The 24,221-nt window shown below is 34.9% G+C and overlaps 2 protein-coding genes across 6 annotated transcripts in view; both read right to left on the bottom strand.

Annotated features, from left to right (window-relative positions):
• LOC126377853 (potassium voltage-gated channel protein Shal) overlaps positions 1 to 24,221 on the bottom strand; it is a 133,861-nt gene continuing 109,640 nt past the window's right edge. Inside the window, exons 2-6 of one of the 3 annotated variants that reach the window (XM_050025843.1) lie at positions 12,368 to 12,530; positions 10,615 to 10,803; positions 9,482 to 9,664; positions 6,770 to 6,889; positions 1 to 4,682 (exon numbers count right to left, since the gene is read on the bottom strand). In XM_050025843.1, the coding sequence (XP_049881800.1) occupies positions 4,584 to 4,682; positions 6,770 to 6,889; positions 9,482 to 9,664; positions 10,615 to 10,803; positions 12,368 to 12,530 (754 nt within the window). In that variant the 3' untranslated portion in view covers positions 1 to 4,583. The remainder of the gene's footprint in view (positions 4,683 to 6,769; positions 6,890 to 9,481; positions 9,665 to 10,614; positions 10,804 to 12,367; positions 12,531 to 24,221) is intronic. The other 2 variants (XM_050025844.1, XM_050025845.1) reach the window with 2 other exon arrangements.
• Positions 14,851 to 19,917, bottom strand: LOC126377821 (uncharacterized). Of its 3 annotated transcripts, XM_050025734.1 has the most exons (3): positions 18,812 to 19,917; positions 18,230 to 18,361; positions 14,852 to 17,576 (listed from the first exon to the last, which is right to left on the bottom strand). In XM_050025734.1, the coding sequence occupies exons 1-3, from the start codon at positions 19,164 to 19,166 to the stop codon at positions 17,557 to 17,559; spliced, it is 507 nt and encodes a 168-aa protein (XP_049881691.1). In that variant the 5' UTR covers positions 19,167 to 19,917; the 3' UTR covers positions 14,852 to 17,556. The 3 variants fall into 3 exon arrangements, with proteins under 3 accessions (XP_049881689.1, XP_049881690.1, XP_049881691.1); XM_050025732.1 differs by having other exon boundaries at positions 14,851 to 18,361; positions 18,812 to 19,899; XM_050025733.1 differs by lacking the exon at positions 18,812 to 19,917 and having other exon boundaries at positions 14,851 to 17,576; positions 18,230 to 18,387.

The following is a 24,221-nucleotide window of genomic DNA, read 5'->3' as shown; positions in this document are numbered from 1 at the left end:
TTCATTATATACAATTATTTTATTCTTTTCTCAAAATAACAAAGAATCGTTAAGCTAAAGGTTCAGAACCGAGGGTCTTAAGTTAGGTACAACATTTTAATCGTAATAGTCAATTTATCGATATCTAGAATTAAAAAAAAAAGAGTTATTTATCGACATGCACGCACCTCTATTCCTCGCTACACATTTGAAGTTACGCCTCCATTGGTCCAACAATATGCAGAGTCACAACACTACCTATCTCTTTAACGATATAGAGCTGGTTTCAAAATCGACTACACTCTCACTTTTATAGAAGAGATTAGGTACAAAAACAATAATAAAAACAAAAAATAAAAACAGAATAAAAACAAAATATTTACTAGTAAAAATGAAATAAAATAAAAAAAATATATTAATTTAATTTAATATAAATTTCTCAATTCTTTTTAATTTTTTTAGAGATAGTTCGTGAATAACGTGAATGTAAGCTGGAACCATAATTCGGCAATTTGGGTGTTGAAGTTTAAAATTGATAAGAACGGTGGACCTTATGGTCTTCAGGTTTTTTCCCCAACGGGAAATAGGAGTGATTTTATGTCTTCTTCTTCTATCGTGTGGGTTGTGAGGTGAATTACCAACCCCATCTTCATTTTATGTATGTATGGATGTGTTATGGTCTCAGGTTACCAGCCTATCGCCCATATTAAGTCCATATTAGGTTATTATAGGTCATTTGGTAGAGGTGGATATTTAAATACAAGCTAAGGATAATTAAATAACTAAACTTTTCCTTATTCCCAGTTCAGCAAAGAAGTTCACTAATGGGTTTGAATGTAGCCGAAATTTGAAAAAGCTCTGCATTCCATTTTAAGACAGATTTTAGATTTAGAACACACAGTTTGAAAATCAAATTAGTTTATTTTTTAACATTCGGCAGTACTGAAATGGTCCGAAATTTTAAACGTTATTTAGAAAGGATAAATTAAAAACAAGACGTAAAATTTACATACAATTTTAAAACGGAAAACTCAACAGGGAGGCCTATTTTACAGCTTTGAAATATACAGTTGTGAAAATAGTATTTTAGTTTAATATACAATTTATCGAAGAATAGTTGAGTATCTAATGCTGGAAGATATAGCTTCTCTGTTATAACTAATATTGTATGTTTTTGAAATTCTTTAAAGAAAAATATTTAGTGACATATATATATACTGTTTTAATTATTCATTTAAAAACCGTGCATTTAAAAACTTTAGATAAAAATGAACAGAAATATGCCTCGGGAATGGGAATGAAGTATGTATTTCTCTTCTTTTCATTAAAACTTTGTTGGGATGTACTTTCACTACCTAAATAGGCCTTTTCTCACATTATAATACTCCATAAATATCAATAGAGAAAAACAAGAAATAAAGTTTATAACAGCCATAGAATCACAGGGACAGATACACTAAAAGGATTTAATAAAATTTAAATTTTAAAATTCACATCCCTATTTTACATTTTTATTAAAAACATTAAATTCCAAAGAATAAATTTTAAACCACAGATAATGACAAGAACATAGGAGAAAACCATCAACTTTAATGTATTAATTGATCCTTATAATATTTACTTAGATGTATCAAATTACTGATTATTCCTTTAGTAGAAATTGTGGCAATATTTTGGAAGATAATTTCAACATCGAATTCGGTTTTTAATTATAATACCTACAAAATAAAACTCATCCTACACATACTATAATACACTCTCCATGCATCCAATGCAAAAAGTTGCTTATTAAGGGAACAATCGCCTTCTTGAACAGTTTAATAAATATTTTATTAATAAATTACTACCTATCCGTGACCAATTGGACTTATATTATCACTCTTACCACTGATGTAATCAAAAGGTTAAATCAATAAGTAAATGCACGACTAACCTGATTATTACAATGCACCAACACCAATATTACAGTAATATTCACTTGAACTAATTTATAAAGAAATCCTGCTCACTCCTTGCCAAAAGTACACCATTTCTTACCGCTAAATTATAACAGATAATAATTTTAAATAAATTTCTAGTTAACCACATAAATTCATCTATCTATTTAACTCTTCTCAACTATTGCAATCATAAGACCTCTATAATATATCTATTTTTTACAAGGGTCATTACTACTTGGATATTCATAAAAACATCCGCAGATGCAAGTTTCATTGTACAATATTCATTGTTAGTTCGAAACATGTCTAGCATAAGTTTTTTTATACAAAGTGAAAGCGAAAATATTTGAATTCATAAAAACTAAAAAACGTTTTTAAATGGTAACAGTAAGAAAATAAAAAGATCGTAATTACTTATTTTACTAGTACCAAAAAATATAAAAAAATATTTCCGATTTTACTCTGTATAATATATACAAGTATGCACATCACTATAGTATACACGAAGAAAACAACAGCGCCTCTAGCGGTCACGAACTAAGCTTAAAATAAAAAGTAGTTTTTTTTTAACAATGCATACAGTACAAACATAAACTAGACACGTTATATAGGGACTTGAGGATTACTGCGATAGAATATGCAGCTAACTGTAATAGGATGGTTCTAGTAAAGAAAATATACCACATTAAATCCACATATTATAAAAGTGGTTTTCATGTAGGTATGTTATATTATAAAAGTGAATATACACTTTTCCAAAGTAGTATCCAAGTCCCTATAACAAGTTTCGAACGAATGAACTGACGCAAACGCGCGCATTCATGTTAGTCGATATAACGTCTACCCCTCACTAACACAGAGCAACAATCAATAATGATTATATGGAAATACACGTTTTCGAAGGCACTAGAGTCCTAGTGGATTATAACCAAATGATAGTGGACAAAATTTTACCTAATCGAAAAGTCACCACCTTACTCACTTTCATTTCACAACATTCAAAGCGTAGCTTTAGGACAGAATAAGCAATAGACCCCTCGTTTCCTAAATATACCCACAGATGGCGACTCTCAGACTAAGTACGTCAGTTTTGGAAAGTTTCTGAAAACGTCTAAAACCTTTTTTTATATCTACAATTTTAACTATGACGAAAACACGTCAAGTAAATAGTAAATTTCCACTTTCATAAAAACAGTTAACATGAGAATTCAAATACCCCATTTTCTCGTGGACATGACAGAATATCGTCGTGATTCATTTCAATCAAAATCGAATTTCAAATTACAGCTATTATTGAGTAGTACCTACTTAAATCTAAAAGACGCAAATACGATTGATGTTGAGTAAGAAGAAAAACAATGCCTTAAAAATATTCGTCAATAACAAATAAAGGTAGAATAAATATTAAAGTAAATTAAATATTTACATTTGGGTAATTGAGATTGGAATGAATCACTACAAATATAAACAATAAACTCGCATAAATAGCACGAGCTTTCATCAAACTCACCTGCAAACCTATTTAGATAACTGCCCTAATATTGATATGATTTCAATAACTATTGACTATAATGAAAATTTGAAACCATTTTGTCTTTTCTACACTGCTCAATGGCTCTATACTAGCGAGTCTTTAAGGGCGTCTTTTAGTCCATACAAAATGTGCCGCGAGGCTGCAGCGCGACTAATGTGAAGACATCCTGAAGGACTGACATTATTTTCTTCCACAAGGTACGATATTAGGCCCGCTAGTGTTCATTCTATATCGAGCCTTACTCACAATTCCAATCCAATGTAAACTTACAATCGTGTTTGTTTCTCGTTGTCAGAATCGAGATTCGTTTGTATCATCCACCATTAAAATCTTAATTAATACTGTTCACAATACACCTATACGGGTAAAAGAATTTCTACACGGAGGAGACGCAAAAGAACTGTTCGCAAATGAAAATACAAGAATTACTGACACATCAATCTATTGGTGTAATATAAAGCACTTGAATTGTAAATCTTCAGTTGTTTATGTTGCCTTTTCGCTTAGATACATGTCTACATTAAGGACTCCTTCATTCATCACAATCTATACACAAATACAATCTAAACTTTTATCTTTCTATTCCGTAAACTTGAACGACCCTACCTCTTCAATTCTGAACATTATCTAACAGACAGTAGTCAATGTATTTTCATAAGACAACACTTCTAATACATCAATACAAATCTGATATTTCTTCATTTAGGCAGTATCGTGTTAGACTTAAAAAGATAAAATTACACAGATTCGTAACCTAATAATTGTATTTGAATACTTCCCATTTGGCCTTCCAAGTAGTTCTAACATCATTAAACGTCTTATTCGAGATAATATCCTTAGCGTTCAAACGCTACCAATATCCCACACGGGAATCGACATTGGTCTACGTTCAGAGTTGCCTCTATGGAACAAGTTTCTGATCAACTCATAGGACCGTCTGTCAAGCAACTCTAAATAACTACGCAACAATTCTAGAAAGTTCTGGAAAGTTCGATCCCTTGAGTCGTGGTTCCGCTCTTGGAGGGACGAACGATTTTCAAGTAGTCAGTATGCTAAACACTTTCCACTTTGTCTCGTTTGAGATTGTCCCATGGCTAGACGTAGCTCTCCATGTGGCTAGTGGACGGGCCCTAGAATGATGCCTCGACGAGGTATGTCCCGTCCATCGCGACTCCAGTCTGGTTCCCTTGCACTGTGCTTCCAGCAGGAATGTATTTTCCGCATGCTTGCTGTGGATGTATAGAAAAAATCGTATAAGAATTTAAAAGACAAAGGTATAAATATTTCAATATTCTCTAAATATTAACAAACTTTGTAAAATGATAAAATAAGTACGAAAAAGAATATCGTAGAATTGTATTTCTTTTTATTGTAATTTTAAATTATTGAATGTTGAAAGTGTTTCAAAATCACTAGTTATTTACAATTGGATTGAATGAAATTCTTAAATTTTTCCATAGTTGTTTTTTCCATGTAAAAAAAAAACAATATTTAACATAATTATAGCCACATCAAAAGAACGAAATAAGTACCCATGTATTACAATATCACAGCACAACATCTCCGACAACATTTTACCTGCCTATATACCTCTAACTACATTATCCGCAATACCACAGTATACGCTCAAGCTTACACCAAGAAAAAGCGATATTTATGCAAATATCGATGTACCACTTCCCATCACTAATGTTATTTTATCGTCGACCAATCACGAGCATTGTTTTTGGCATGACGTCATGTCAGAGAGTCGCGATTAGCCGACGCGTTTCGACTAAACCTCTTAGTGACGTGCAGTGACACTATCGACAACTGTTTTGACACCTGAAAGGATCTGTAAACTAAATAAAAAACGAGTCCACTGACACGAAATTGTAAAATAAAAGTATACATAAGGGAAATTATAAAAAGTGAAGAGTGGCGAGATAGCAGTGACTTGTATCTGTGTATAATGGTTTTTGTGTGCATTAACATGCCAATTTGTAAAAATAAATATACAAATTTCGGTAAAAATGTAGACCCATTAGCGTGTAATGTAAGTGTGGAAACTAAATACGTTTCATGTTTATGTCTTGTAGTTTAGAAACTAGTGTTGTGCAACCTTGGTAGTATGGATGTCGATCTGTCAGCTGTTAAATATATGTGCGGAAAATTGATTATTCTTATACAGAATAAAGGAAAAAACTCTAAACATCACCTAAAGATCAGTTTGGAGTCTACGATGTGTCCAAAATTCTGAATAAAAACATCAAACCAACTATACGATAAACAAATACATCGAACGCTTTTTAAATACTGCTGATTTGTTTTATAAATTTTGCCAATTACGAAATGTGTGCAGTGTGTTGGCATTTTATGTTGAAACCGTCTGTCGTGGTAGTAGTTTGTTTCAACAGAACATTTGCAAACTAATACTAAGTAATATAACAGTCACAACGACATCCTCTTTGACACATTTACAACACTCCTGGATCTACTAGGACAACATAATGCCACCTTATTCTTTTGTAACAAAATATTATTATTCTATGTCGACCGGTTGCCATACAACCATAAAGTTGAAATTGAAGTTGAAAATATTGTTGTATATTCGAAATTATTATTTTAAATTTATACGAATCGAATTCTGAGCATAATATTATACGAATCAAAAATATTTTTCATATCATTTATGCATGAAAAAGACGTGAAGGAATAAGGAGGCAAAATTAAATATATTCAATATACAAAATTATACACAATAATTTATACAATTCTGCACCTGACATTAAACAAAATAAAATATTCCTGATACACATACAATAATAGCAATAGCACAAGCTTACGAAAAAATATGACACTGAATACGACAGTTATGAATATATCGAAAAATATACTTTATCAAGCGACAATTTTTTAGCAGCCAACACCCTGCAGACATTTAAAGCCTCGCACATTTCTGTATACTTTTTTCGGTTATTACCACACAGCGAATATTTTTTCATGCCTACCTATTAAAATAAATATATTTAAAACCTTAACCATTTTAATTAATCAAATAGTTTCGCTATACCATTGGTTTACTGTTACCCATATGTTAATGTACGACATCCATCACTTTGCTCAGGCCTATATAAGTTAAAAAAGCTAATGCCGAATCTACTATTTATTCGAATTATTTATTAGTCATTAACAATTTCTAAAACAATAAATAAATATAAATTCGAAATCAAGAATACCAATTTAATTTAAAACAAAATTTCTTTAAATTTTTAAAAAATATAAGGCGGTCCATTCTCGGTCCGATTTCGCTGCGTGGTAACACCGTCTGACATACTGTCGGAAGCGGGTCTTCGCTGGGCGCGGCTGAAACCGACGTGTCGGACGGACGCGACGTCGCCGTGTACCGCCGCGCGCCGCGCATGCGCCCCTTCCTACTCGAGTCTAATAGCAGGACCTGTTAGAGCCAATTGGAGACTGAGTTTTTGAAAAATAGTCCAAAAAAATAATGATTTTTTAGCCTTATAACTAAAACAATTTGGTCATCCAGAGAAGTTTTGTAACCTAAAACAATTTGGTAATTTCGGCAAAATTGGTAACTGAAATAAAATTATTATTTGGGTCGGATTAGCAAAATAGGTTTTGATATATCTAAATTTAAACAATAAATTATTGGTCAAATTGGAAAATTATATTTTTGAGTTAAATTAGTAAAATCTAGCTACTGAATTATTTTTGTAATCGTTGTTGTGTTGGTGAGCAGAAGTGAAAGATAAACTAAAAACAATAGACAGGACAGATTAAATTAATTGCTTGTGTGTGTATTGTTGAAAGTAATAAAGTCTTTAAGACACAAATAGCAAATCATATAAGAAACAGCAAACTGAACTGAAACTTAACGTAATATTTTTTTAAGAGAATTATAAACTCATATTTTATTATAATATTAATTATTTAATAAGGCAACAATGCCATTATTTTGTTTTCAGTATCTTGTTACTACTTACCACTTCCATAATTCGGTACAATTATAATACATAAATAAATATAGAATAATACTTAGAATATACACATAGACTTCATAAAAAAATCTTGTTGTTGCTGAATACCTAGCCTTATTTCATAACGTACACAGTTGCCGCCTTAGCAATAAAAAAAAATAAACAAGCGGTGAACGAGGATATTATTTTATAAGTATTTGACAGCCAGGCAATCGAATTATTTGATAATTGGATTCACTTTTGTTTGGCTGTCAAATACTGAAACATAATTATGAAGTACGTTCAATGCTTTTTATTTTTTATTGTTAAGGCGGTTGGCCAACACATTTGTATATTTTTCTATGACTCCTCCACGTCTCTCAAATCTGTTGCCACATTTGCAGTAAATATTTTAAATGTGTAGCATTTTATCATATTAACCTCTCATATGCCGAGATACCAGACACAATAGATTTTACATTGTGTCTGGTCGAGATCCGCGTTCCGGCGTTTAAGGGGTTAATATTGTTGATTAGCATAGGTAAAATTAAAAATTAATCTTAGTTAAAATAATTATTTTCTATCTTTAACAAAAACGACCTATGAATAACAAATATATTTACTAGAAAAAATGCTACAAATTCAAAGAAAATGGGATAATAAATATACGTGTACCAAAAGGCAACAAGCGACCCTTATTTTGAAGTATTTTGTTCCAGCTAGCATAACCACACGACATCTCAGCCATATTTGCAGTCGAAGCGACATTGGACGTCGAATGATGTTACAGCAATACTTCTATGGCTCCAAAAGTCTTGTAAACTAGCAACCTTATGTCACTCTAGCCATAGAAATATACACGATATAACGAAGCACCTTTACGGACAATTTCTGTATAATTGCAATAGATTTAAAATTAACACTGTACCCAGAAAAAGTCAGAATTATCAGTAGGTAAATCAAAAACATGAATACATTCAATTAATAATGTTACTTGAACTTGAGTAACTTATAAATTAGATAATAACCAGTATGACACTTTATAATGAATTTTGATTTCTGCGAGGCATTTGGCAACATTTGCTCCCCTTTGCGAAGTTTTCAATTAATTTTGTTGAATTTATGTTCTTCGTCTTTTGAGTTAGTCGTCACTACATTTGATAAGAAACTAAAACAAGCTTAAGGTGCTTCATTTCATCGTTCACATTGAGAGCTCAGTATTGGCAATAATAATACCTCTCGTCTAGGGCAGGACATCAGCCCTATAGGGCTCACGCACCGCACTGATCGACGGCGTTTCTGTCGTCAAAACAACACGTTCACTAGTACATGCACTAACTACATTAATAGTATTTCCTTTACAGACAGAAATATCCTTGTAAATACGTAAGAAAGTAAGCTGACCAATAAATAGTACTTTGTACAAGACAATGCGTATATTTATTTGGATCATGACGACTATGTCACTATAGCATACGAATATTAGTAGTAACTAACTACTTCATCTTTTAGAAATTCTGCCTAGTGGCATCGAAAATCTTTTTTCGTAGGTATTCTTTTATTTACAGCATTATTATCAGTCACACTTATCTTTATACTCAGTCGCCTTATATTTAAACTTACGACCATCACCACAATATCATGCATTGGTTAAATATTATGTTTAAGGCATGCATGTAACGTGTTATAGTATTCACTTGAACAAGTTACATGCACTTGCAGAAATAGTAAGATCTGATCATTGGCACACATTTTCTGCTACCTACTTAAAATTCTAAATTGTTTTCACTCTTATTTATGTCAGTATACATTATATCATTTGTATTAATACCTGATTGTGGTACAAGGGCGCAATTAAGCTTAAGAAGGTCCCTTATCTCATTATTTTAATAAACTAAAATAATTTCATTTTTTAACATCTCCACAAACACTAGGTCAATGACCCGTGGTCAGTATCAGTGAAAGTGTTGAATGTAGCTATCCCGAATCTAACTCATATTGCTCGATTGATAATACTCCCCTCTAATACATCCTTATATAACCTCTAAGAACCAGCAAGCGTACGTCACCTGATATTTCTGCGGACAGCAGCCGCAGCGCGCGCAACACGCGAGCAGCGCCGGCGCACGGCTCGAGTGCGCGGGCGACGCGAGCGGCGACGGCGATCCGGGCCGCTTCGCCGCGCCATTGAAAGGATTCTCCAACTCCACAAACTCCCGATCCTGGAAAGGGTCGTGTTGAGGGCTTACAAACTGAAAAAAGTTTAAAAAAATTACATGTGTTGAATTATTGCAATGATGACTGTGGTAGATGTGTCTTGCTTTTAAATAGATCCTCCCAATTGCCAGACCTGTAATTTTTTCAAAATTGCTAACTGGCATGCCGAGCGTGGTGAAGTGACAATAACAACTGCGACTGATAATAATGAATATTTTATTGTGACACATATTTTAGAAAAGTGAAATAATAATGTTCATATAATGACATGTTTTGTAATGCTAGTGTACTTGCTCAAATGAAAAACTTTGTTGAATGTGACAAAATACGAGTAGACGAATAGAGTAAACGAAAAAAGCTTCTTAACTGTCTACGTAGGATCATAAAGAATTAAGTGTACTATAGGGTAGAGTGCAAGAAAGGAATGCAAGGAACACGTCAGAAACACACAGTGTAAATTGATGCAAATGCTGACCAGATAAATAAACTTGATAAAAACATAACATAAGCTGACAAATTGACTAATATGTTGGGGCGACCAGAGGTAAATCCATGGCATGATGAACTAAGTACCTACGCTTCACTGAACTTTTTGTTAGACTTGATAAAATAATGATAAATGGGCAGGAACTACAAATTTACAGTACAGTACAGCAAGTTCTATTTACAATGTCTCCAGCAAGTCAAGCACTAGAAGAAGATAATGTATAATGATAATAATTAGACTAAAATATTTTAACAGGCGCAGAGGTCGCGTACCATTCCCAATAATGAATTATCATAGAATTACCTTGACGCTTACTGGAGCGACTACCCAGAGTACACAGAAGACCGAAAAATGAAAAGAAGAAGTCCCTTGTCCAGAAGTAGAGTCTACTAGGTGAGATTAGATTAAATTAAGTATAGAATAAAACAGGAATTCCTCAAATAAAGTTCAACCGCTTATTTTTCTGGTCAGGCACAGAAAAATCTAGGGCATACTGACCGTAGTGCGCTCCAGACATCTGAGTAAGTGGTGGTGTTGCAATTCGAAAATGTCTTCGTCTCGTCCCGCGTCGTCGAGTTCCACGCCCGACTCCTGCGCCGCCAGGCGTGCCTCCGCCGCTTTCTTCTTGGAAACAAACGCTGCGCCAGACGACGCCTTTGCGATACGAATGCGCGCCAAACGGGCTTTCTGGAAGGTTCGAGAAAGATATCGATGAAGCTTTTGACTGGTGTAAGTAAGTATTGGGATATTTGTAAATGGGGGATGTTCAGATAGAGTTTAAGAGCAAAATGACTCGTTCTATGACTGTACCGGGTATAGAATCGCAAGTCGCTGGCACACAGCACCACATAGACTTACTTAGCTGCTTAGAATACCAACAAATTAAGATATTTCCAGTGGCGACAGTTATACACTTTGCAAATAATCTGCAAGTACGTTACAGAATGCAGAAGAGCATGAGCAACTACAGGGGGGTTAACATGGCCATATCGAAGCAATTCATCTAAGAAAGCAATATTGCTATTTGACATTTGATTGCATCGTGCACTTACTTTTATATGCGCAAATGTCAAATTTCAATATTGCCTTTTTAACACCCCAGATCATACTTTCAACAGCCCTTCAATATATCGATATTATTAGTTTACATCAGCTTTGCAGCTTATGATGTTTTTTCTTGATGTGATTGTAGATTTGCGTCAAATGGTATTAACTATTTATAGGTTGGACGTATGTAAAACGCTAAATGCCTTCATGTGGTAAGCATAATCATGTCTAGCCTATATTCAGGTTCGAAATTGAAAATTTCAGGCTACTTTCCAACCTCGTAAACGGTTCATTAGATGTTATTGTTAGTCGACTGCGCAATGCTGTTTGTAAACAGTTAGTTCAAAGTGTGTTTCAAAGCGCAGTCTCAATATAGTCAGATTGTAAGCACGTATGACGCGAGCAATGCAAATCACAGATTTGAAGTTTTAACATTTTTTGCTGAATATGGATAGTTAGTGTAAAAAGGCCACATCAAAGCAATTCATCTACAAAAGCAATATTGCTATTTGACATTTGTTGACATGGCGCAGTTACTTTTATATGTGCAAATTTCGAATTGCAATTTTGCTTTTTAAATGAATTGTTTTGATGTGGCCTTTTTAACCCTTCAGGTCTTCGATTATTTTGTTTCGTACATTACCTATTTACATTTGATCTTAGAAATAGTCAGTTTTAAAGATTCGTATTATGCACTTACTACGATCACGTATCACGGTGAAACAAACGGAGGACCATGGCGACACATAGTAGATCTATCGATTAGGATCACAACCCAATCAAAATGGTTAACTATGATTTTAGAATTGTCTATTTGCAGTGATAAACATATAGAATAGAATAGAATAGAATCTTTATTTGCTTTAAACACGGTATACAGAGATGGAATAAATTATACAGGTCCATGATATGGAATGAACATGTCAACTTTTTAACATTATTTCAATTCCATACATTTAAATCACCGTCGATTATCTCAATATGATCCCCTCAAACGACGCCCTGAGCCGAGGTTCGCGCTCAACTGGGCAGTATTGGTTAGCGGGTGAGAGCCCTCAGCGCTTTCCAAGTAGTTAATGCTATCTGCGGCAAATCTACAATAAGTCACGTCAAAAAAAAAACTGTTGAGCACCTTAATCGTTTGCACGTTCGCTAATTCCTTAGGTCTAAAAAAGCTATCATCATAAGGCCCATGTAGACATACCCTCTGCGCCTTTCTTTTGTCCGCCCGTTGGTTCTGGTGGTAGATCCGGGAGAAGTTGGACACGATGACGGGGACAGGCAGGGCGATCACCAGCACTCCGGACAGTGAGCACACGCCGCCTACTATCTTGCCCGCTATCGTGCCAGGCACCATGTCACCGTACCTGGAATTAAGAGAAATACTTCATTAGCATTTTGTTAAGCATTAGAAGAGCTTTGTCATTGGAGTCCTTTAAAGGGCAAGTCAAGGCGCATTTCCTTACTTCTATTTCCTCTTCATCATCATAATCTATCTACTCCTTTTCTTCCATAGTATTATGTAAGTAGTTGTTTAAGTATTGATATTTATTTATTATAACAATTATATGTGTACCTACTAGAGGTATTATTATGCAGTTTATGTACTCGAAAGTGTATCAATCTTTGTATTTTTATATGTACAAGTATTCCCATGCTACACTATCCCGCTACATTATATAATATTAAATGTCTCCTATACTTAAAGGTTCCCTGGAAGATATTGCTATTTAGCAATAAAGTCGCCTATTGCACTCTTTCTATTTCTCTTTTGTTTTGTATTTTTCTGATTGTGCAATAAAGTATTTGTTATGTTATTTTATGTTGTTAAATTAAACATAATTATAATTATTTTTTATTTCAAATAACATCAAATTTTAATTTAAATATCGAATTCGCTAATTTAAATATCCATAATAAAAACAATTTTTTTTCTGCAGACTCTTTTGTTATAAGTAATATACTAAAAACGTAAAAAGTATGATTCTGAGGTTCACACTCATATAGTTACCCTCAGGTACGTTGAATAAACATTTTTTCTCTCTCTCTCTCTCTCATATATATTTTTTGTTTGCCTCATCACTCTTAAATAGTGAATGTTATCCATTTTTTTCAGTTATGCTTTTATATTCGCAACTAAAAAGAAAACTAGAATAATAGGATACCGTGTGAGTTTACGTGTGTATTTATTTTAGTTATAAAATTTTCGGTGTTGACTTGGCAATGTTAAAAAAAATGCAAAGAGATAGCATTTCAAAGCAAAGACAATCCTTGAAGACGTTAACTACAAATAATTGAGCAACCCAAAACGACCTTACCCCAAATAATATTCAGAATAACATATTTATTTCATTACAAATCCCAGCATAAACTACAACAGACACAATATTTCGAACTTGTTTCGTCACAACTTTCATAAGTTTACATAAAACTGACTTTTACGAGCGACATGTTGGGAAATTCGCGTTTGATCACAAAATAGAGATGTGAATCGTTGGATGTTATGACAAGGAATCAGATAGCTTCAGGAATCTGGATCAAGGAGTATCGTAAAGAACTCAATATCGTCGCCTTAAAGCACAGAATAAGGAATATTTACGTATAGAACGGCAACACTCCGCTCCACAACAGTGGCTGAGCTAGGTTAACCTCTCCCCCACCCCCTGAAGAAATCCTTGGGTATCGGGACGGTGAAATTTATTTAATGAAATAAAACAGCAGCGTCTTGTCTTGTGTTGTATTGAGAGAAGGGAAGAACGAAAGCTCCGCGAATGAATGTAATTACAAAAGTGTTTCCATATTTAAAATACAAATCTTAAATATATTTATATGTTTTCAACATAACTCCCAACAAGGCAAAAGATAATGCTTCGATAATGGACTGTAAGTATATAATTAATAGGTAACTGATTCAAATGTGTGCGATAACTTTTGCATTTGTCAGTGCTATGAAGAATAGTTTGAACTATCTATTACAATTACACATTCAACTTATTATTTATAATATTATCTATTTATAGTTTTAGTTTAAGTAGGTTAAGTTTAGAAGATAAGTACTTTTAATTTATCTAGCTTAAGTTTGGAAGGTAAGTACAATTATGTAAGTATGGTTTACTAGTATATAAGTTACTGTAATTTTACAATAAACATAACTACAATTATTTTTTTTTGTTTTTCACTTAACCTTTTTAACTTTTATGTTATACAACCACTGAGGTAAGTATTACTGGTAAGTACCTATGTAAGTATCTAGTATTTATTTTTTACATTTATAATTAAGTAAAGTAAATTAAATTTTAAGTTTATGAACTTGTTACATAGGCAGCTAGTAATAGTGAAATCAATTATTTGCTCTTATAGTTATTATTCGATTATTTACTCTTATATATAACTTAGGAATTGTTCCTTTTACAAACGTAAATTGGTAAGTAACCAGTCTTAGTGACATAACTATAATTTAGTTAGGAAAATGAATAGTTTTACAATTCAACTTAATTAAACTTATTAATTAACTTAGCCTAAGTCTCTTGGCATCCTCTCAGGCACAATTAGGTTACCTGAGAAGCATCTAGGCCTACGAGAACTGGACAACCTTATACACAGGTAATAATAATAATAGGTAGTTAGACTGAGCCTGATAACAACTTACTTAAATTGTTAGGTATTTAATTTAAAGTCAATATGCAAACTTTAGTTATAGAAGTTTTGTGATAATTACCATTTGCTTTTTTAACTTCCATGGCTCTTATTTTTCCTTTGTAAATCTAAATACCTTTGTGACTCTAGCCATTGGCCACGTCATGGGGGGTGTGTCCAATTCTTTCAGAATGACAAGATCGCCTATCTTTACATTTGGCATGTTATCTTTCCATTTTGGTCTATTCTGTAATACATTTAAATATTACACTCTTAATTAAGCGTAAAGCATTGACAATCCAATAACGTTGGTTTAAACTAGACAAAATTAATTTTTGACTTGCGTGCAAAAGCTTGTTATGTTCATTTTCAATTATCATACAAGTAATTAGAGATTGCCTAGGTAATATAATTTGATGCATTTGGTTATATGGCAAACCAGAATGTTGCAGTCTACCTCCTACCCGGAGAAGACCGTGAGCATCTATAAACGGGTTAAGCCCTCTTAAAGAAGCTTGTACTTGCATACTGTTTTGCAAAGCATTTAAATCTTTAGAAAAATACTTGAGCTGTTCGTGCTTTATAAGCAGAGATAATGCATTGTTAGTCTCAGCAAAGGAAACAAAGTTTTCTTTAATTTTGGCCGAGTTAGGTTTAGAATTATTACAAAATCTAATGACATATGCAAGTACACGTTTCATTCTGTTAATATCAGAATATTTGTGAATAAAATTATCAAGGAATGACGACCCATTTGAGCTCAGCGATACCGCCGCACAGACCGCCTCGTTCTGTGAACATTTAATTTCAGGAATGTCCTCGGGTAATTGGTAAGTACAATTTTTAAATTTATAATTACAATCTGACATTTCCTTAGGCCCTGACCACCATAAGTGGTGATTTGGTAAGTCGCAGGGACTTGTTCCTCTGCTCAAGCAATCTGCAGGATTTTTATCTGTCTGTATATAGGACCAATTAAAGTTATTAGTACATTCAGTAATTAATTTTGTTCTATTCGCAATATAAGATTTTAATTTGATTGGATCGGTCTTCAACCACGCCAATACGACTTGTGAATCTGTGTAAAGGTGAACTTCATTTACTATCTGTTTCTGACTAATAGTATTGTATACTTTTGAAGCTAACTTGGCAAGTAAAAGCGCAGCGTTTAATTCTAAACGTGGGATGGTTAACTGTTTAGGTGCAATGGGATTTATGCGTGACTTAGAGCATAATAGTGACATTTGAACTTTACCTTGCATGTCAATAGTTCTCACATAAATTGCACAACCATATGCCACATTGGATGCGTCTGAAAATCCTATTAATTGAAATGTTTGATGTTCACTTTTACACATTGTATTCCTTTCAATATGAATACTTGACATGTTAGTTAAGTCATTATAAAGTGATTGCCATTTATTATTTAATTCTGGCGGAGGAATAGAATCCCAGTCTGTTTTGGACAGCCATAGCTTTTGCATAATATGTTTGGCTTGCACAAAGATTGGTCCAATCAGTCCAAGAGGGTCATAAAATTTACTGATAAAACTTAAGATTTCTCTTTTGGTCTTGACAGATTGCTTAGGCGGGGGGGAAAATTTAAAAGTGTCTGAATTGACGTCAAAATTCAACCCTAACGTTTTAACATCTTTTTGCATGTTAATTTCTCCAGAATACCTCTGTTCCTTGGGAATATCCTGTAAAATACTGGAATCGTTGGCTGACCATTTATGCAAGAAGAAACTACCTTTAGATAACAATTGTGAAAGTTGACTTTTTGTTTCTATTATTACATTTAAATCATTATGAGTATACAATATGTCATCAACATATGTTGCATTTAGAATTACTGGGACAGCCAAAGGATATTCATTTTTAAATCTATAAGCTAACTCATTTAAGCACCTTGTTGCTAAAAAAGATGAGTTTTTTAAGCCATAAGTAATAGTGTTTAATTGTAAACATTTTATGGATTCATGGGGGTCATCTCTCCATAATATATTTTGGAGTGACCTCTGACTTTTTTCTATTAAAACATTTCTAAACATACGCCTAATATCGCAAGCGAAAAAATATTTATTTAGTCTGAACAACAATAGAGTGTCGAATAATTCGTTTTGGACCACAGGGCCATTCAACATAATATCATTCAGAGAAATTTTATTTGTTGTTTTCATAGATCCGTCAAATACTGTACGTAAACGAGTACTAACTGCATTTTCACGTATGACAGGGTGATGTGGCATAAAGTATACCGCATCTTTGTTAAAATCGTAACTAGAAATATCGACATAGCTGGCATGGCCAAGGTCTATGTATTCATGAATAAAACTTTGATATTCTTTGAACAAAGCTTCATCTTTATGGAGCCTTTTCTCTAAATTCAAAAATCTGCGCATAGCGAGAACTAGAGAATTCCCTAAAGTATTGTTTACATCGTAAATTGGAATCTTTAAGGGCATTGAGACTTCAAATTTATTGTCAACAAGTTGAACCGTTTCATTAAAATATTCCTCACAATATTTTTGTTCAGACGTGGGGTGCTCAGGATATATTTCTGGTACAGCCTCAGATTTCCAGAACTGAATAACATTAGAATTTAAGTCTGTTTTACATTCTTGACAAAACAAAGAAACAGGGGTACTCTGAAGTTCATGGGGAGACTGTACGGGGACTTTTCCTGCAACCAAATAACCAAACTGCGTGTGAACGAGTCGGGGTGTCGCGGGATCGCTGAGCTCATTGTGCTGGTCCTCAAGCTGGGGCAGCAACGCCTGAAAAAAGATGTCAGCAGCTAATAAAATGTCTATCTCGCTTGTTTTATTGAATGTGTCATCGGCTAGTAATAAATTTTTTGGAATGTTAATAAGTGACAGGTCAAAACTGTTTTGTGGCAAGTTAGTAGTTATTTTGTCCACCACTAGGCAGTTAGTATTAACTTTATAGGGATAAGCACATGAAAATATGTCCACTTGCAAGGAACTTTGTATTTTCTTTCCAGTTTTAGCAATGCCAGAAACCTCTGTGTTTGTAGCTAGTAGATTTCTCCCAATTAGATTAGCTAATTTAGTTGTAATGAAAGATGACTGACTGCCAGAGTCTAATAAAGCCTTGACTATCAATTCCTGCCCATTTTTAGTTAATATTTTTACTTTGGCAGTAGGTAACAAAACTTGGTTGTTGTCATTTAAGCCTGACAGCAACGTTACCCCACCCTCAGTACTAGATGATGATGTTTCATTTCCATCATGCAAGAGCGTGTTGTGATTTTGCTTGCAGTGAGTGCATTTAAAATGAAAGCGACATTTCCCTGTATGGCTGTTTAAGCAGGTTTTGCATAGCTTTTTAGCTTTTATACATTCAACACGTTCTGCAATCGATGCAAGCAAAAACTTGGGGCATGAAAATATTTTGTGATCTGACTTACCACAGTAATAGCACTTAGCTACATGATTATTTGTTACTGCAGCAGTAGCTTGTACTTTCCTAGCGCCGATGACATCATTGTTGCTCGAGTTTTCGAGAGCTAGAGCTCTTGTTTCAAGATATTTTATGAAATCTGTAAAAGTTGGGGATTGAGATGAGTTCCTATCCGAACAGTAAGCTCTATTAGTGACTGGGTCGAGTTTGCGAGATAGAATGCATACAAGTATGCTGTCCCATTTGTCAACGGGTTCATTTAAATTTTTTAGAGCTGCTACATGCTGTTTTGCAACAGAAATTAAATTACGTAACATGGTTACATTTGGCCTGGGTATCGAGGCAAGATCCAATAACTTGGATATATGTTCAAATACAATTTTGTGACTATTATCATATCGATCACGCAGGATTGTCAATGCTTCACTGTAACTTGAGCCTTGTATTGGTAAATTATTAATAAGATCGAAGGCTTCTCCTTTTAGAAAACCACGTAAATACACAAACTTTTGAATGTCAACAATGTTAGAATCGTTATGCACAAGCGCCGTAAACAATTCGATGAATGGTTTGTATTCTAGGTACTTGCCGTCGAATGGTGGAATTTGAATATCAGGGAGTTTTAACTTAGACGTGACGTTATTAGAACCGCCACTTGGCTTTGCCGCCGCCGCCGTCGTCCCGAATCTTGACTGCAAAGTAGTGCGCAGTAAGTCCATACACACAAAGTACGCCTCTTCAACAGGAGTGGGATCATGGTCGTCGTTGACCTGAACAGTCAGGTCTATATACTCCTTGAAGATGGACTGGGCATGTTCTTGCTTCGTGCGTAACATTTGTTCGGATGCGGACGCGAGGAATTCCGACGTTAGCGAGTTGCGTAGGCGCGTCATCGAGCCTTTCACATATTTCCGCCTGTTAAATAGCTCATTGTCGCTTGCCATCTTGCTGACTAATTATATAAACAAGTACTGAATTGTTTAAATTCACTTTTGCTGAAAAAAAATATGATCGCTCGGTATACGAAAACGTGGTAAAAAGATGATGCAATACAATTCCTGTTAAGATTGGGATCGAGATCGATTGTATTGAACGACAACGTTGATTGCTAAAAATCGCTCACTTCACTCCGAACATCGCGTTTTTTGTAGCAATATTAATGTTCCGTAATATGCTATGAGTGAGTGAGATAGCAATATTATTTGTATTGCGTTGTCCTTTGTCTTCGGCGCGTTTGACGAAATAAAATCGTTACAAATAAACGAACACTATTGAAGTTCTTCTTTGTAAATCCGGTTACACGCAGATGAAGATTGCTTTCTCCGGTTTTGAACACTTCGACGTCGGTGTGTCCTTCCGCCGCGGCAACGATGATTGAGTGAATGAATGAAGTACAATCTTACCGCGTTGCTCAGGAATAATGGCGACTGGAATCAGGAATGGACTCACAAACTTGCCCGACGTAACTTCTGACGCAAAAATCGTGCTGATCCGTCGCACCGTTTTGGCCGCAAACACCTGTAGATGAGCTGCACACTATGCTCACGTTGCTCGAAGGACCATGAAGAAATCCTTGGGTGTCGGGACGGTGAAATTTATTTAATGAAATAAAACAGCAGCGTCTTGTCTTGTGTTGTATTGAGAGAAGGGAAGAACGAAAGCTCCGCGAATGAATGTAATTACAAAAGTGTTTCCATATTTAAAATACAAATCTTAAATATATTTATATGTTTTCAACACCCCCTGGTCTTACTATAGTCTTCAATCATATGGGCATCAGACGTCACACATACAAATGCGCGTGTACGATAAAGTCTACGTGTAGTGTCTATGTTAAACGAAGTTTTTTGTATGAAATGTCCGGGGTGTGTTTTTAGTGAAAACCACGTAAGAGTTTTCGCTTGTGATATTCAACAAAACCTCGATTTCATTCAATTCATTTAATTATGGGTGAAAAATGAGACAAAAAAATATACGGTCGAATTGAGAACCTCCTCCTTTTTTGAAGTCGGTAAAAAGGACCGTAATTGTATGAGACCCGTCCCCCCTTCCAACAGTTACTTTATACGTGTAGTTTCATTAGTATCTATAAAAAGACTACCAATTATTTTTAGCTTCAAAATCCATAGGGTTTATAAATATCAACTCGCTAAGACGCTTCGATTGAAATATGTATGGAATCTATTGGTTGAAAACATGATTTAATGATGTACCAGGAGGTACCCAAAATCATATTTCAAAACCTGAATGCCGTCTAAATCCCGCGTATTTCGAGAAAGTCGCCATAGAACAAAAATATCAACTCACTAAGACGCTTCGAATGAGATAATAATATGTCTGGAATCTGTTGGTGGATTGGGCATTTTGACTCATCGCCCTTTGTTACTTCGGTTAAAACTAGCGTCTCTTTTGCGAGATATTGTTAGGAAAAAGTCATATACGCATGGAACTTTTTAAAAAGGCGCCCATAAGCATTTCACTTTCAAATTCAAATTCAAAAATATCTTCATTCAATAGGTAACATAGTTACACTTTGAATCGTCAATTTTACATAACGAACGTCTCATCCGCCTAAAACTACTGCAGCTTCTCACAACCTGTATAGCCGGGGAAAAAAAGCAAGAAAAACCTCGGCAAAGGGCACTAGACGTTCTTTAAAAAAAAATACTATAAGATCGGTGTCCATCGGCATAACGTAATAACATAAACTCACTACTGTATTCCCAAATGTGGCTAGTCAAAGGTACATCCATCGCAAGATAAACCAAGTACCCTCGCTTCACCTGAGCTTTCTGTTAGACCAACGTGATAGGTGAGCTGTATCGCCGTCTATAATGGTCAACCAACTGTGTCTTCCACAGTCTTCTGTTCATCTATCGTGTGGGTTTATAAGGTGAATGACCAACCTCAGCAACCTTAGTGTATGTCAGGGTCATTATTGAGCCGCCAAAGGCCCCTGACATGACTCATGTAACGACTACGTACTAACATGAGTAAGTAGTAGTCGGTACTAACGAGCACGGATAATCTTTACTTCGGACAATCGGATAATAAGCATGTAACGTCCTAACCAAACCAGAGCTCACATAGTGTTTTTTATGATATGTCCCCAAATTCGGAAAAGCCACAGACCTCAAAACATTATCTTTTTTCATTCTAGAAATCATAAAAATGTACCTATATTAAAGTCGGCTATTCGAGGAAACTTACAGCTATTTGTCTTATAAATTAGGTTTCATATTTAGTTAGGACCACGGTGAATGTAACACAAATGTTAAGTTGGGTTAGCAGTGGAATAACACATATTTTGTTGCTAGTCAGTGTAGATTTGAATCATAAGGGTAGCTACACTCATAGTGGCATAAATCGGCACAGCGGGGCGGTAAAAATCGAATATATGTAGATGCATGTTCAAGAAAAAGCCGTTCGGCTTTCACTTGGCGGGCCGGCAAAGCGGGCCTGTAATTGCTTCGAGCTCCTCCGTGCTTCGGAAGGCACGTTGAGCCGTTGGTCCCGGCTGCATTAGCAGTCGTTAATAACCATCAATCCGCACAGGGCCCGCGTGATGGTTTAAGGCCCGATCTCCCTATCCATCCACAGGGAAGGCCCGTGCCCCAGCAGGGGGGACGATAATGGGCTGACGCCTGACGGTGATGAGACGGATGAAATAACTGGCAATAGGTAATTCACAACGAAAAAAGAAGATAGACCTAGAATGTGCAATATAGTTATGTCAACCACACAAAAACTGCAATTTCACAGCTAGTTCAAATGCAGTCTGATAACCCTAAATGTAGACAAACGCAGCCCAGGTATTTCGGTGCACACCTTCAAACTTGCATTATATTCCATTGATTTATATCAAAAACATCACGCCCCCTATTTGAGGAGTAAATTATAGGCCAATAACTATATTTCCTCTAAACTCTAAACCATGTCGTAAACACACAGGTTTGCGTTTTCGTTTGACGTCACAAACGCTCTACTGTAAACGTAAACATGAGAGTCAGTTAAATTAGATGTTTATTTGAGCTTAAGACTTCAAAATCCGTGGTTCGTTACTATCAATAAATACAGGTACATCACCAGGTCTGTCTGAAATAAAAATGAAATAATCTGGAAATTAAATATACTAGGTGGTTTTGATGTGGCCTTTTTAAGCCTTTTTAAGGCGACGTTATGCGAATATCAATCGTTTTTTGACAGTGTAGGATCATCATAGAACTCTTTTAAATTTTAAATCACATTCCAATGTAAGTACATGAAGCATGAAGCATGTGCATGATGTGTGTATGAAGCGATTAATGAATGCAAGAGAAGTGTGTCAGGATCGAAGTAAATGGAATTATATAGTTTCTGCTGAAATAGGTATGAGTTTATGTATGTATGTGTGTTTGTCAAATGTAATTTTTATTAACAAAACCTCGCGACAGACACGCTAGTTTCAATCCAAGTATACATTTGTGGTCTAAAGTACCTGCATTGAATTTAATTGATTTTTATTTGACATAGCTTATTTTAGATTTGCCGCAAATGGCAATAATTACTTGACCTTGAGAAGTAATTGAAAGAAATCAATGTTTTTTGGAGAAAATCATGTGTTTTTTTTTCCCAAGAAGCGCTTACGAGGTTTTGCCATATGGCACTGATATATCGTCGAACCCATACCACGATTGCACAAAGGATATGCCATTGAATATTTCTTTATGTTTATTGAACAAAGGATTACAATGTCAAAGCTTACAAATGTTTACTTAAGTCAAATGAGACAATATTTGTGTGCGTCAAGCTAGCGGCCTCAAAAAAAAAATGGGCACGAAAAAATAATTTGACCATACCAAAAAATAGTACTCTTATTGAAAAAAATAGTAACTGTTGTAAAAAATTAGTACCATCACGGTTCTGGATTTATAGCCATGTTTTATTGCACTTGCTAGCTTGACGGTGAGCGAAATTTGGCGAGAGTTAACGACAAGGTCTTGTTGTTTGGAACCGTTGAAGTACTCATTTCGGTATTTTGCAGGGGGTGAGTACTATTTCGGTACTATTTTTTGGCGTTTAAATCAAAGCGAAAGACCTTGTCGTTAACTCTCGCCAAATTTCGCTCACCGTCAAGCTAGCAAGTGCAATAAAACATGGCTATAAATCCAGAACCGTGATGGTACTATTTTTTTTACGACAGGTACTATTTTTTTCAATAAGAGTACTATTTTTTGGTATGGTCAAATTATTTTTTCGTGCTCATTTTTTTTTTGAGGCCGCTAGCTTGACGCACACCAATATTTGCAGTTGTAACACTGTTTATATTCAGACTGTGGATTCCCATAGCCTCGAGCAAAAACTGTTTCTGCACAGCGTAATTATGCCGACAGCAGCAGCCGTATTGTTAATTGTGTTTACTTAGTCAATATTTATCGTTTCTCATTTTGATAAATAATATTTTTTTCAATTAAGAGCAGTATTTTTAGATATTTTTAATAAATGTAGCTTTTTCTCACAGTGTTATGGGTTCGATTAGGAATATCATTAAACAATCTCATACCCGAAAAGCCCGTAGCTCAGACGGTATCACAAATCGTGTCTTTGAAAATTTCGGTGCTCCCCTCATCTCATGATCAACTGCGTCTTTCCACAGCAGTGAAAAGAAGAAATTGCAATTGGTATACCTAAGCCTGGGAAACCTAAAAACCAACCTTCGAGTTACCGCCCCATAGGTCTCCTCAATACTACGGGGAAGATTTATGAGCGGCTCAATTTTGCTAGATTACGTGACTACGCTGCTGAATCCAAAAGTCTTATTTCCCCGGAGCAGTTTGGTTTTAGAACCAGACCCAAGAAGTGCAGTGCACCGTATTGTTGAACACATCTCTAGTAGACTGAACTACAATAAACCTCTTGCAACGGGAGCGCTCTTCTTTGATGTAGCAGAAGCTTTAGATAAAGTCTGGCACAAGGGCTTAATCTACAAACGTTACTCTCTGGGAGTGCCCCAACGACTC

This window comes from Pectinophora gossypiella, chromosome 24 (genome assembly GCF_024362695.1).
Source record: "Pectinophora gossypiella chromosome 24, ilPecGoss1.1, whole genome shotgun sequence".
NCBI classification, from domain to species: Eukaryota; Metazoa; Arthropoda; class Insecta; order Lepidoptera; family Gelechiidae; genus Pectinophora; species Pectinophora gossypiella.
This window is presented reverse-complemented; position numbering and strand designations above follow the sequence as displayed.